The 15,000-nt window shown below is 42.1% G+C and overlaps 1 protein-coding gene across 4 annotated transcripts in view; it reads left to right on the top strand.

The window, feature by feature from the left end:
* Positions 1-15,000, top strand: part of ankfn1a (ankyrin repeat and fibronectin type III domain containing 1a) — a 54,581-nt gene that overhangs the window by 18,974 nt on the left and 20,607 nt on the right. For 3 of the 4 annotated variants that reach the window (XM_068729261.1, XM_068729260.1, XM_068729263.1), the window contains exons 1-5: positions 631-1,536; positions 1,722-1,847; positions 5,295-5,490; positions 6,332-6,542; positions 14,934-15,000. The exon at positions 14,934-15,000 is cut by the window's right edge and continues 128 nt beyond it. In XM_068729261.1, coding sequence (XP_068585362.1) covers positions 1,412-1,536; positions 1,722-1,847; positions 5,295-5,490; positions 6,332-6,542; positions 14,934-15,000 — 725 coding nt within the window. In that variant the 5' untranslated portion in view covers positions 631-1,411. Of the gene's footprint in view, positions 1-630; positions 1,537-1,721; positions 1,848-5,294; positions 5,491-6,331; positions 6,543-14,933 lie in introns of those variants that run through there. The other variant, XM_068729262.1, reaches the window with a different exon arrangement.

The following is a 15,000-nucleotide window of genomic DNA, read 5'->3' as shown; positions in this document are numbered from 1 at the left end:
TTCTGTATGTTTCAGTCTTCTCTGTTTAAAGAGATGATCATCAGCTGCTGCAGTAGAACGGGAACAATGAAGATTATCAATAAGACAAATGTTAGCATCAGAATCATTGAACATCATAATGAATCCATGTTTCAGCTGTGAAGCAGGAAGCCGTGACTCAGCCCCCCCCCCCCCCCGTTGCCCTCTACAGGGACGCCAAATGACTCCGATTACCACATCCTGTATTTTATTACTTTCTCTTTTTTTATATATTTATTTCTTCTCTGCAGCGGTCCGTCGCTTCCTCTACGAGCATCTCACTGAATTTAATCTCCTGTTCTGTGTTTTCAAAGCCTGAAGCCACCGCTGCCCCTCCTCCACCAGTGTGTGTGTGTGTGTGTGTGTGTGTGTGTGTGTGCCTTTGATTAGGCACACCAACATATGCACACACACATCAAGCCTTGCTATCCGCCTCCTCTTCTCAAACATCTCTCGCTCTCTTTCTCTCTGTCTCTCTCTCGCTCTCTTTCTCTCTGTCTCTCTGTCTCTCTCTCTTTCTCTCTGTCTCTCGCTCTCTTTCTCTCTGTCTCTCTCTCTTTCTCTCTGTCTCTCGCTCTCTGTCTCTCACTCTCTTTCTCTCTGTCTCTCTCTCTTTCTCTCTGTCTCTCTCTCTTTCTCTCTCTCTCTCTGTCTCTCTCTCTCTTTCTCTCTCTTAACCACCCATTCACTCTCCTGCTGTGTGTGTGTGTGTGTGTGTGTGTGTGTGTGTGTGTGTGTGTGTGTGTGTGTGTGTGTGTGTGTGTGTGTGTGTGTGTGTGTGTCGCGATGCGTTCAGCTGCCGGTGAACAGGTGTTCATTCAGCCAGATCCGGAGCTCCAGAGCAGGAGGCTCTCTCTCTCGCTCACGCGTGCCCAGGATCGAGCCTCACATCTGGGGCGCTGCTGGAGATAATGCAGCGGAGCTCCGGAGGAGGAAGCCAGGAGTCATCAGACGGAGAGATTCAACCCAGCGGAGGAGACTCAGACGCTGGCTAGATCTGCTGCTGAACAGCCTGGTGTACTTCCTCGCTCTTCCTAGTTCTACTGACAGAGTTCTTCACTTAATTTAAATCTGTGGACATTTTTTTTTTGTGCAACTTTTGAGCCACAGTTTGGATCGACAGGTGTCTCACCTGCTCCGGTTCTGTTCTTCAGAGCAGAGTCGATGTTGTCTGGTGTTCTGGTGGATCGTCCACCCGTTGGGGGTCCCTGGTCTACCGGGAGCCGCGTGTCTCCTCTTTGCTTGGTTGAGTTTTTTGCTGCAGTCCATCCAGCGTGAAGTCAGACTGCAGCTTCCAGTCCGTCGGTGGAAGGAACAGGAAGCGCTTGATGAAGCGTCTGTTAGCGAGGCTGTGAAGAGTCTCTGGGGACGGTTTGGACACGAGGAGCTTCTTATGAAACACAAAAGAAAGGATTTTGTTCTAACGTTTGAATGTTTGAAGCGTGAACGTGAGGAGGAAGGTGGACAGAAGGTCTTAGAACTTCTTCATTTTTCTTCTTCATCCGTTTCCTCTCTGGTGTGAGTTCACCTGGAAACAAACTCGTCTTCTCTCTTCAGTGTGGACCTATTGTCCTCAGGTTCTCATCCATCCCTGGTGTGTGTGTGTGTGTGTGTGTGTGTGTGTGTGTGTGTGTGTGTGTGTGTGTGTGTGTGTGTGTGTGTGTGTGTGTGTGTGTGTGTGTGTGTGTGTGTGTGTGCCTCAGGTCGGACAGTAGAATCTCTCGGTTGGCTCAGAGGTGGAACCAGAGAGCTGCAGGAGATGCTCTGATCAAAGACCTGAAGCCCCTGTTATACACGGGAATCCCCCGGTCCTCACTCAGCCTCGACAGGTGAGCGCACACACACACACACACACACACCTGCATCCTTGCCCTGATGTCACAGTTGAACAAACAGGTGTCCTGATCTCAGCTTCATGTCCAGAGGGAACAATATTTGTCACAAAAATCTGTCAACTACAACTCCCATGGTGCATTTCGGTGACAAACACATCTGATAAAGCAGTGTTTTTTCACCTGTTCTTCAATGAAGCTAAAGCTCTGATTCACTCCTCTGACTGGCATCTTCGCCATAGCAACAGCAGCTGAGACTTATGGGTATTGTAGTGTTTAGAGACATCCACCAAAGCAGCACCATAGTTGTGGGAAAATCACTTGAGGAAGCAGTGGAGTAACTATGTAAAGGGTAGTTATTTCAACGTCTTGTTCGTAGTCACTTTAACTTGTGGTTGGTTTTGTTTAACCAGTCCTGTTGCCATGGTTACCTGTAGTTTAACTTACCTCCAGCTGTGATTTAGAGGACTGAGTGAACCTGAACCTCCCGAATGTTTAGTGTCACCATCTGCTCACTTTGGTTTTCATCAAGCAAACAACGGGAGACAGGGACTTTGTTGGGGACTATTTTCAGCGGCGGATGAATCCACATTTGGTGCTCTGGTGTGTGTGTGTGTGTGTGTGTGTGTGTGTGTGTGTGTGTGTGTGTGTGTGTGTGTGTGTGTGTGTGTGTGTGTGTGTGTGTGTGTGTGTGTGTGTGTGTGTGTGTGTGTGTGTGTGAGGATATATCAATATGTGTTATCAAAGAAAAACAACATCAGAGCCGAGGAGTCTCTAAGGCAGCTGTCAATCACAGCTGGTGAAGCTTTAAAATGTAAACCGGTCCGTCATGACAGAGAGATGAAGCCACGCCCACCTCCTGACGAAGGGTTAACACTAATAATAATCATAATAATCATAATAACTACAGCAGCAAAATAGATTTGACTGATTACCAGATATTTACCCGGCGGTCCCTCCCCTCTGCCGGGAGCAGAGCCGGCGTCTTCAGAGACTGTAGAAGCTGAACTTCAGCTCAATCACCGTTAACACATGGTGGAAGTAGCAAGCTAACGCTAGCTAGCTAACTAGCTAACCGGCGAGTCGCTAAATGAGAGAATCTTCACACTTTATCGACGTAGGAAGCACAATATTATTATATTATTATTATTATTCATAATGTTATTATTATTCATAATATTAATATTGTATTATTGTATATTTTGTAGAATACAGTGTTTCCACTAACGATGACATCACACTGCTCCAGATGTCTGCTGGGTATTTCCTGTCAGACAGTGAAATGTTCGGAACAATTATAAAAGCAATTACCTCCTTTTTAATAATGTAAAGCTTTATTGTTGGGACCTGGAGATGTGTGTGTGTGTGTGTGTGTGTGTGTGTGTGTGTGTGGGTGTGTGGGTGATGGGATTGATGATTGGATCAATTTGTACCCTGGGAACCAATTATGTTTAACTGGCTCAGATGTTCACACAGATCTGTGAACTGATATTCTCTTAATGCACCACCCAGCAAACACGTTATATAGACAGTAGTGTGTTTATATAGACGGTAGTGTGTTTATATAGACGGTAGTGTGTTTATATAGACGGTAGTGTGTTTATATAGACGGTAGTGTGTTTATATAGACGGTAGTGTGTTTATATAGACAGTAGTGTGTTTATATAGACGGTAGTGTGTTTATATAGACGGTAGTGTGTTTATATAGACAGTAGTGTGTTTATATAGACGGTAGTGTGTTTATATAGACGGTAGTGTGTTTATATAGACAGTAGTGTGTTTATATAGACAGTAGTGTGTTTATATAGATGGTATAGTGTGTTTATATAGACATAGATAGAAGTGTCTTTATATAGACAGTAGTGAACAGGAAGTGACCATATGTGGACTGAGGAGGAGTGACGTAGAGACGCCGTATACGTCTCTGGTAGAGACCTGTCAATCAGCGTGTAGCCCCGCCCCTAAATCATCCCCTGCTTTATGGTCTGTTTGACTCTAAATGGAGCATAATGTACTAAATGAACATCATGCTGTATTGAAGAAGACTGTAAACTAGAGATTGAGACCATAAACTCATGTTTACAATGTTTACTGAGGGAATAAATCAAGAGAGAAGTAGAGTCATTTTAGACTAGACTTCTATACAACCAGAGGAGTCGCCCCCTGGTGGACACTAGAGAGAATGCAGCTTTAACTCATGAAGCAGAGGATGACTCCTGAATTTGAGCATTGAATGCATCTTCAGACTTTAATATAATGAATGTGAGATCACGTTGAGCGCAGAGGGAGCGAGCTGAGAGCAGAACAATCAGGTGAAGCAGCGATTAGCATCTTAGCGCTGCAGGTGTGTTTTCTTTTACAAAGCTTTGATCCTCCTCCTGTCGCCACCGTTAGCATGGTTAGCATCGTTGGCACCGTTAGCTGCTCGCCGCCCGACTCGAACGTCTCCGTGGTCAGAGTCGCATTCAGGCGAGAGGAGGTCGTTGAGCTTCTGGAGCTTTACTTTACTGACTGTGAGAGCTGAAGACAGCCGAGGTTGAAGCCCTTTGATCCAGTCACAGAGTTATAATCATATTAACTATTATAGTTATTAAACTAATAACACGATAACAGAGGAACAGGTGCTGACTGATGTTCTTCCATCCTTTCATCTCCCAAACACAACCAGCTTGTTGTTTGGGAGATGAAATGTTGTTTTAACCCACTAGGTTCCTTCAGGACTTAGTTTAGTCCGGATTAAACACGTAAGTTTGTTTACTGTGTCGTTAGTTTGTGGTTTGAAAGCTGAAGCTGAATCTATGATAATAGAGACGTAACGGACCGTAGTGGATCTGTGATTCGTGCTGACCCTGCTCAGTTTCCTCTTCCTCTTCCACTTCTTCCTCCTCTACTTCCTCCTCTTCCTCCTCGAATTCCACTTCTTCCTTCTCTATTTCCTCTTCCTCTTCCTCCTCTACTTCCTCCTCTACTTCCTCTTCCTCCTCTACTTCCTCCTCTACGCCCTCCTCCTTTTCCTCCGCTACCTCCTCCTCCTTTTCCTCCTCTTTCTCTTCCTCCTCTACTTCCACTTCCTGCCCCTTTTCCCCCTCTATTTCCTCTTCCTCCTCTACGTTCACTTCCTCCCCCTCTTCCTCCTCTATGTCCTCTACTTCCTCTTCCTCCTTTACTTCCTCTTCATCCTCTATTTCCTCTTCTACTTCCTCCTCCTCTTCCTCTTCCTCCTCTACTTCCTATTCCTCCTCCTCTTCCTCCTCTATTTCCTCTTCCTCCTCCTCTTCCTCTTCCTCCTCTACTTCCTCTTCCTCCTCCTCTTCCTCCTCTACTTCTACTTCCTCCCCCTCTATTTCCTTTTCCTCCTCTACTTCCACTTCCTCCCCCTCTATTTCCTCTACTTCCTCTTTCTCCTCTACTCCCCCCCCCCCCCCCCCCCCCCCGCCTCTGCAGACGCCTCCCTGGCGTCATGACCCAGCAGATGCAGAACCTTCAGTTGTCTCAGACCAGGAAGTGTCCCGGTGGTCCGGCCTCTCCGAGCGCCGCCAAGCGGCTCTACAGGAACCTGTCGGAGAAGCTGAGAGGAAGCACCTCCTCGTTTGAAGACGCTTACTTCTTTGGCAAGACGGACCGCCTCCGCAAAGCCTCGGTGAGTCTTTACGGACTCATCATCATCATCATCATCATCATCATCATCATCTCACACCTCCAGTTGACTAATTTAAACGATGCAAAAACCAAAGATACTTTGTTTACTAAACTTAAATATTGTATTTATATATTTGTTGACATATAACAATAAAGGAATGTGGATTCTGTTCTTAATTATCGTCACAGTTGAAGGACAAACAGCATTAATAAGAGGACTAGTGTTGATAACAATCCTTTGTTTTAAGGCTTTTATTGTGAAGCAGGAAATGAAGAGTTTGTTGGATCAAATTCTGGAGGGAAACCTCGTCCTTCTGCTCGTGTCTCGTGAAGGATCAATAAAGACCTGGTTCTGTCCCTCTTCATCGTCAAACCGGGTTCCTCCTCGTCTTCGTTCCTCTCGCTCCGTGTTCGTGTCACTGGAGCACTTCTCACTCTTCATCGTCGTCATCATCGCGTCCTTCCTGCTGCGCTGAGAAACATTTGGTCTCTGAGATTCATCGAGTGTGACGAGTGTCACAGGTCCTGCTGTGTGTGTGTGTGTGTGTGTGTGTGTGTGTGTGTGTGTGTGTGTGTGTGTGTGTGTGTGTGTGTGTGTGTGTGTGTGTGTGTGTGTGTGTGTGTGTGTGTGTGTGTGTGCTGACATTTACAGACCACTCACAACAGCAGACATGAAAAAGAGGCAGACGGGGGAGGAGGATGATGATGATGATGAGGAAGAATACGATGAATGTGTAACATGAAATCTCTCAAAGACGAGATGTGTCACAGTTACAACGATATCACAGACAAGTATAAATATAGTTTATAGTTAAAAGTTATTAATCGGATGTTCCATGCAGACCATGCAGGGCGGCGACTGTCTCTTCGAGGCCGTGGAGCAGCAGGACCTGGACACGGTGCAGATCCTCCTCTACCAGTTCTCGGCCGAGGAGCTGGACCTGAACACCCCCAACAGCCAGGGCCTGACGCCGCTGGACATCGCCATCATGACCAACAACACGCCCATCGCCAAGCTGCTGCTGAAGGCCGGCGGCAAGGAGAGCCCTCACTGTGAGTACCTGTAGTTCAGTCTGCGGCCTGAGGGGGGCGCTGTGGCAGGAAGCGGTTCAGCTCTTCTGTGCTCTGTTGTTGTTGATCCGTGAAGAGAAGCCAGTGAGCGTCTGTTAGAAGCGGAGAGAAGATTCTGAACTAGTTCTGGTTGCTTTGAGCAGTCTGATGCTCAACATGCTGCTGGTTTCATTACTCTCTGAAACACCAGAAGAAGAACAAACTACAGGAGCTGTGAGGAATCAACCAGTTAACCGACAAAACTCCATAAAGTAACCTCCGCTGTGACCAGGAGGGTTTATAGTTATGTGTAAACTCAAATCTCATATTCATGAACTACTTTATCACCTTCATACAAACCCTGTAAAGAAAGAAGTCAAGTATTACATGTGTTATGAAGAAATTAAAGTTAAATATCCTGTGAACTATTTGATTTGGCTGATAAATATTTACTCAAATGAAGATTTTCAACACTTCCTGTTTGTAAAACATCTAAAAACGAATTAACCTTCTTTATAAAATCACCAATAAGTGGAGACCACAGGTTGTTCCTCGTAGATCTATTAAATGGTTGGTTGGTTACTTCATCTTTAGGTTTACTTCATCTTTAGGTTCACTTCATCTTTAGGTTTACTTCATCTTTAGGTTTACTTCATCTTTAGGTTTACTTCATCTTTAGGTTTACTTCATCTTGAGGTTTACTTCATCTTTAGGTTTGCTTCATCTTTAGGTTTACTTCATCTTTAGGTTTACTTCATCTTTAGGTTTACTTCATCTTTAGGTTTGCTTCATCTTTAGGTTTGCTTCATCTTTAGGTTTACTTCATCTTTAGGTTTACTTCATCTTTAGGTTTGCTTCATCTTTAGGTTTACTTCATCTTTAGGTTTAGGTTTACTTCATCTTTAGGTTTAGGTTTACTTCATCTTTAGGTTTACTTCATCTTTAGGTTTGCTTCATCTTTAGGTTTACTTCATCTTTAGGTTTACTTCATCTTTAGGTTTGCTTCATCTTTAGGTTTGCTTCATCTTTAGGTTTGCTTCATCTTTAGGTTTGCTTCATCTTTAGGTTTACTTCATCTTTAGGTTTACTTCATCTTTAGGTTTAGGTTTACTTCATCTTTAGGTTTACTTCATCTTTAGGTTTGCTTCATCTTTAGGTTTACTTCATCTTTAGGTTTGCTTCATCTTTAGGTTTGCTTCATCTTTAGGTTTGCTTCATCTTTAGGTTTGCTTCATCTTTAGGTTTACTTCATCTTTAGGTTTAGGTTTACTTCATCTTTAGGTTTAGGTTTACTTCATCTTTAGGTTTAGGTTTACTTCATCTTTAGGTTTACTTCATCTTTGGGTTTACTTCATCTTTAGGTTTACTTCATCTTTAGGTTTAGGTTTACTTCATCTTTAGGTTTAGGTTTACTTCATCTTTAGGTTTACTTCATCTTTAGGTTGGCTTCATCTTTAGGTTTAGGTTTACTTCATCTTTAGGTTTACTTCATCTTTAGGTTCACTTCATCTTTAGGTTCACTTCATCTTTAGGTTCACTTCATCTTTAGGTTCACTTCATCTTTAGGTTTGCTTCATCTTTAGGTTTACTTCATCTTTAGGTTTGCTTCATCTTTAGGTTTACTTCATCTTTAGGTTTATTTCATCTTTAGGTTTGCTTCATCTTTAGGTTTGCTTCATCTTTAGGTTTGCTTCATCTTTAGGTTTACTTCATCTTTAGGTTTAGGTTTACTTCATCTTTAGGTTTACTTCATCTTTAGGTTTAGGTTTACTTCATCTTTAGGTTTAGGTTTACTTCATCTTTAGGTTTACTTCATCTTTAGGTTTGCTTCATCTTTAGGTTTAGGTTTACGTCATCTTTAGGTTTACTTCATCTTTAGGTTTACTTCATCTTTGGGTTTACTTCATCTTTAGGTTTACTTCATCTTTAGGTTTAGGTTTACTTCATCTTTAGGTTTAGGTTTACTTCATCTTTAGGTTCACTTCATCTTTAGGTTTACTTCATCTTTAGGTTTACTTCATCTTTAGGTTTAGGTTTACTTCATCTTTAGGTTTAGGTTTACTTCATCTTTAGGTTTACTTCATCTTTAGGTTTACTTCATCTTTAGGTTTAGGTTTACTTCATCTTTAGGTTTACTTCATCTTTAGGTTTGCTTCATCTTTAGGTTTACTTCATCTTTAGGTTTGCTTCATCTTTAGGTTTGCTTCATCTTTGGGTTTGCTTCATCTTTAGGTTTAGGTTTACTTCATCTTTAGGTTTAGGTTTACTTCATCTTTAGGTTTAGGTTTACTTCATCTTTAGGTTTACTTCATCTTTAGGTTTGCTTCATCTTTAGGTTTACTTCATCTTTAGGTTTACTTCATCTTTGGGTTTACTTCATCTTTAGGTTTACTTCATCTTTAGGTTTAGGTTTACTTCATCTTTAGGTTTAGGTTTACTTCATCTTTAGGTTTAGGTTTACTTCATCTTTAGGTTCACTTCATCTTTAGGTTTACTTCATCTTTAGGTTTACTTCATCTTTAGGTTTAGGTTTACTTCATCTTTAGGTTTAGGTTTACTTCATCTTTAGGTTTGCTTCATCTTTAGGTTTACTTCATCTTTAGGTTTACTTCATCTTTAGGTTTAGGTTTACTTCATCTTTAGGTTTACTTCATCTTTAGGTTTGCTTCATCTTTAGGTTTACTTCATCTTTAGGTTTGCTTCATCTTTAGGTTTGCTTCATCTTTAGGTTTACTTCATCTTTAGGTTTAGGTTTACTTCATCTTTAGGTTTAGGTTTACTTCATCTTTAGGTTTAGGTTTACTTCATCTTTAGGTTTACTTCATCTTTAGGTTCACTTCATCTTTAGGTTCACTTCATCTTTAGGTTCACTTCATCTTTAGGTTTACTTCATCTTTAGGTTTGCTTCATCTTTAGGTTTGCTTCATCTTTAGGTTTACTTCATCTTTAGGTTTACTTCATCTTTAGGTTTAGGTTTACTTCATCTTTAGGTTTACTTCATCTTTAGGTTTGCTTCATCTTTAGGTTTGCTTCATCTTTAGGTTTGCTTCATCTTTAGGTTTGCTTCATCTTTAGGTTTGCTTCATCTTTAGGTTTACTTCATCTTTAGGTTTAGGTTTACTTCATCTTTAGGTTTAGGTTTACTTCATCTTTAGGTTTACTTCATCTTTAGGTTTAGGTTTACTTCATCTTTAGGTTTAGGTTTACTTCATCTTTAGGTTTACTTCATCTTTAGGTTTGCTTCATCTTTAGGTTTAGGTTTACGTCATCTTTAGGTTTACTTCATCTTTAGGTTTACTTCATCTTTGGGTTTACTTCATCTTTAGGTTTACTTCATCTTTAGGTTTAGGTTTACTTCATCTTTAGGTTTAGGTTTACTTCATCTTTAGGTTCACTTCATCTTTAGGTTTACTTCATCTTTAGGTTTAGGTTTACTTCATCTTTAGGTTTAGGTTTACTTCATCTTTAGGTTTACTTCATCTTTAGGTTTGCTTCATCTTTGGGTTTACTTCATCTTTAGGTTTAGGTTTACTTCATCTTTAGGTTTAGGTTTACTTCATCTTTAGGTTTAGGTTTACTTCATCTTTAGGTTTACTTCATCTTTAGGTTTGCTTCATCTTTGGGTTTACTTCATCTTTAGGTTTAGGTTTACTTCATCTTTAGGTTTAGGTTTACTTCATCTTTGGGTTTACTTCATCTTTAGGTTTAGGTTTACTTCATCTTTAGGTTTACTTCATCTTTAGGTTTAGGTTTGCTTCATCTTTGGGTTTACTTCATCTTTAGGTTTAGGTTTACTTCATCTTTAGGTTTAGGTTTACTTCATCTTTAGGTTTACTTCATCTCTAGGTTTAGGTTTACTTCATCTTTAGGTTTACTTCATCTCTAGGTTTAGGTTTACTTCATCTTTAGGTTTACTTCATCTTTAGGTTTACTTCATCTTTAGGTTTGCTTCTACAACAGACCTGTGTGGTTAGTTTAGTAAAAGATGCTGATTTTGGGTTAAAGTCGACGTCACTAAAGTAAAGTGAATGAAGTGAACGTTGATCTGGTTTCACCAACGGACTGCTGGTGAAAGTCCTGTGTTTGTTTCTACACTACACTGTGTGTGTGTGTGTGTGTGTGTGTGTGTGTGTGTGTGTGTGTGTGTATGTGTATGTGTATGTGTATGTGTATGTGTGTATGTGTATGTGTATGTGTATGTGTATGTGTATGTGTATGTATGTGTGTGTGTGTGTGTGTGTGTGTGTGTGTGCTGAACAGCGTGATGCTGTGGATCAGACAGGGTCTGTGTTTGTGTCTGCAGGCCAGTCTGGGTCTCCTCTACCTGAATGAGTCCGCTATCCCCCCCCCCTTCCTCTTGCCACACACACACACACACACACACACACACACACACACACACACACACACACACACACACACACAGTTTTTCCCTCCATCAGTCTCCTGGTTGTCCTCCATCAACCCTCCAAAGACAGGTGGTTCTTACCTTCATACTAAAACCCCCATTAGCCCCTGTAGCACTGTGTGTGTGTGTGTGTGTGTGTGTGTGTGTGTGTGTGTTAAACAGTGGTCACTTTACAGTCCTGCGTGACTCCCCTCTGAACGGCTTTAACGAGGTTTGTCGTATAATGGTTTAACTTTTCCAATGATGCATGTAACGCCGGGGCAATTACAGCTAAGTGATTTATTGTTGGGGGGGTGATGGGGAGGGGGGGGGTCTCTGGGTGGAGGTACAATCCCATCCTTGTAAACAAACAGAGTCAACACACTGCTGCTGTTTTCCCTCCTGGGGCCGGCTGCTCTCTGTTTATGTCATTCCTCCAGAGCCAAGTAAATCACTGTGTGTGTGTGTGTGTGTGTGTGTGTGTGTGTGTGTGTGTGTGTGTGTGTGTGTGTGTGTGTGTGTGTGTGTGTGTGTGTGTGTGTGTGTGTGTGTGTGTTCTTTTTTAAGGTAAAGAAATCTCTTTGACAACTTAAAGTTGTAAGAAATTATAAATAAAGTTTAAAAACTTGAAGTAGACTTTAGTTGTTGGAGGAAGTATTCAGAACAGTTTAAATGTATTTGACTTGAATATAAGTACACATGCAGCTGAGTCGTCTCTGTCGCCCCCTTCAGGCAGTGAGAGTCATTACAACACGGCTCTTTAATATACACCAACCTGTCTATCCTCTGCTTCATATTGAAAACATCGTGTTATGTGGATTTGACTGCTGGTAAGATATAGTGGATATAGTACAATAATAATGATCACAAAAGCAGTAATGTGACTACAGTTAATAATGTATCCATGGAAACTGGTTGTGAAAAACATGGCGACTGCCATAATCCAAGATGGCGACGGCAAAATCACCGAACTCAAGGCTTCATAACATCTTACTTTAAAAACCTGCTCTCTACCAAAGTAGCTCACAACGAATCAAAGACCAATAACAACACAGTATTCTGTCAGGTGGTTTGTTTCAGTATGTGTGTGTGTGTGTGTGTGTGTGTGTGTGTGTGTGTGTGTGTGTGTGTGTGTGTGTGTGTGTGTGTGTGTGTGTGTGTGTGTGTGTGTAACTTCATGGGGCCCCCTGGGAGTGGTGGGTTTATATTTAGTCAGTCAGACAATGTCCTTCTGTGTGAGGAGCCTGTTAATTTACAGCCTTTTCAATTAGCAGCCGTTAGCAGCCGTTAGCAGCTAACGGGGCTCTGACAGGCAGGAAGTGACACCTCCAGCTTAATAACATTGTGGGGGGGGGTGGGTCAGGAGGCTGGTCAGCATTCACCAAAACTCTTTTTACCTGAGCCAGTAACTGAAGTTCTCCTTACCAGATTCACTTAACAAATAGAGTGTAGACTTATTAATAGATACATGTGGTTATTTGTGTATAAAAACACAACTGAAATGATTAGGAAATAAATTAATGTGTTTCTATTTGAATATTTGCTTTTATTAAACATTTTCTAGGGTCTTTATTAGTTTTAATGATGTATAATAATGTTCTTATAGCTCGTGTTATGAAGTTAAACATCATAATTCATCTCTAATATCTATTTCATATTCATGTGAAAACATCTCCTTCAAACTACTGGATTTATTCAAGTATATCACCAAAACTACATTTTACAGATTACATGTGAACACATCATTAGTTCGCTCAATACAAATTTTTACTGTTTGGAGCTTGAACGCACCACAATGTAACTGAATGGAACCTCCGTACATTAGCTGTTAGCCGTTAGCTGTTAGCTCTGTGCTGGTTACTATGATTAATATGTGCAGAATTATGGGAAATAATTACATTACAATACGTCTACGTGTCTGGTTGTTCTGAATGTTGCCCTGCAGTTAGCTTTGTTGCTAACAGCTAACGCTAACTAGCTCTCCTCTCGCTGATTCCTACAGATTTGTTGCAGCATCATCAGGGATCGTGACTAGAAAGCTTTAATACTGATCTCCTGGTCACATGTTTTGAATGTCAGCTGAAGTGTTAACATCGATGCAAATGTTTCCAAAGATATCAAGAATTAAGGAGGATGAAATACATGTTTTGAATAACATTTATTCTCAGTATTTGAGTCTCAACCTCTGAACCAATCATTTCTGACTCCATCTCTCCACTGAGTCTTTACGTACATGTGGTATAAAGGGACCCTCTAACGCTGAGTCTTTACGTACATGTGGTATAAAGGGACCCTCTAATGCTGAGGCTTTACGTACATGTGGTATAAAGGGACCCTCTAACGCTGAGTCTTTACGTACATGTGGTATAAAGGGACCTTCTAATGCTGAGGCTTTACGTACATCTACATGTGGTATAAAGGGACCCTCTAACGCTGAGGCTTTATGTACATGTGGTATAAAGGGACCCTCTAATGCTGAGTCTTTACGTACATGTGGTATAAAGGGACCCTCTAACGCTGAGTCTTTACGTACATGTGGTATAAAGGGACCCTCTAACGCTGAGTCTTTACGTACATGTGGTATAAAGGGACCCTCTAATGCTGAGGCTTTACGTACATGTACATGTGGTATAAAGGGACCCTCTAATGCTGAGGCTTTACGTACATGTACATGTGGTATAAAGGGACCCTCTAATGCTGAGGCTTTACGTACATGTACATGTGGTATAAAGGGACCCTCTAACGCTGAGGCTTTACTTACATGTGGTATAAAGGGACCCTCTAGTTGGACACCGTTGTCATAGCCCCCCTCCTACAGCGGAGAGCTAGAGAACGTTCCGGAGAACGTTGAGGATGTTGTTCGGTCCCTTCTGTTTGTGTGTCTTCTTTGATGCATATGTTGTCTCTTCTGTATATTTCCATATTTATACGTTCCAGCTCGGTACCGGAGGAGGACGAGCGTCTCGCTGTAGAGACGTGTTGACAAACACAAACCTTGAAACCTCGCCTCCTTCTTTCTCTATGGTCCTGACGCTCACACGGCACTCAATGAACCGTCGCTGGGAAATAAGCGGGACGTAAACCAGACGCTCTCCAGAGAGCGTCTTTGGTTTCTGTCCTTTCAGTTTGAACCAGTTCGTCACTTCTCGTGGTGTTGTGATCGATGGCCAAAGAGGAACTGACAACCGTGAACAGAATAGTTGATCTTTATTCATGAAGGTTGACGTTCACATCCTAAATCAACGTTGTGGTTCTTCATCGTGTTTACGGTTCACAGAGTCCGATGAAGATCGGGCTGCAGTGATATTATGTTTGTATTATTATTAAAAGCTGCACACGAAGAGAGGCAGCACCTGTGTGAACAGGTAGCAGGTTAAAGGGTGACTTCAACATGTTCTGTCACTTTGAAGACTGTCATCAATTGATTGATTGTGAGAATAGCTGGAGCCTCTAAGTTTGCAGTGAGAGAGCAGGAAGTAGTCGGATACGACAAAACATTTATTTTGCCGTATTTTCTTTTCTATTTTTTTGCCGTGTTTCCTCTCACAGCCCCGCCTCCTCGTGGACGGCCAGCGTCACGTGTTCAGAGACTCTTTTCCATCAGTGTTTCTGTTCTTGATTTGTTCTCGTCCAGCTCTCATCACGTGGACTCGTCTGATATAAAGGATGTCTGCGCTTCAGCCTTGACAGAGCTGAACCTTCAGCCTCCAACTCCTCCACAAACTGTTCCTTTATGTGAGCCGGAGGCACGACGCTCTCCAGTCAGACCACGAGTCCTCAGGGTCGCCGCGTTCCTTGAACCATGAAGGATTTATTCTTTATGTTCGTTAAAAAAGATGCACTGACAAAAAACTCATGACAGACATCTGAGTGCACCTTAATGCACCGTACCTTAGTTGAAAACAGTGCATTAAATGCTCTCTGTGTGTGTGTGTGTGTGTGTGTGTGTGTGTGTGTGTGTGTGTGTGTGTGTGTGTGTGTGTGTGTGTGTGTGTTTCCTGTCCTAGTCGTGAGCGTGGAGACTCGGGAGGCCCACCTGAGCTCTCTGGTGTCGGAGGCGGAGCGGCGGGCGGC

This window comes from Cebidichthys violaceus, unplaced genomic scaffold (genome assembly GCF_023349555.1).
Source record: "Cebidichthys violaceus isolate CVI_PGR_0920_01 unplaced genomic scaffold, fCebVio1.0.p SCAF_45, whole genome shotgun sequence".
Taxonomy (NCBI): Eukaryota; Metazoa; Chordata; class Actinopteri; order Perciformes; family Stichaeidae; genus Cebidichthys; species Cebidichthys violaceus.
The sequence above is the reverse complement of the archived record's forward strand: the minus strand, read 5'-3'. Positions and strand labels throughout refer to the sequence as shown.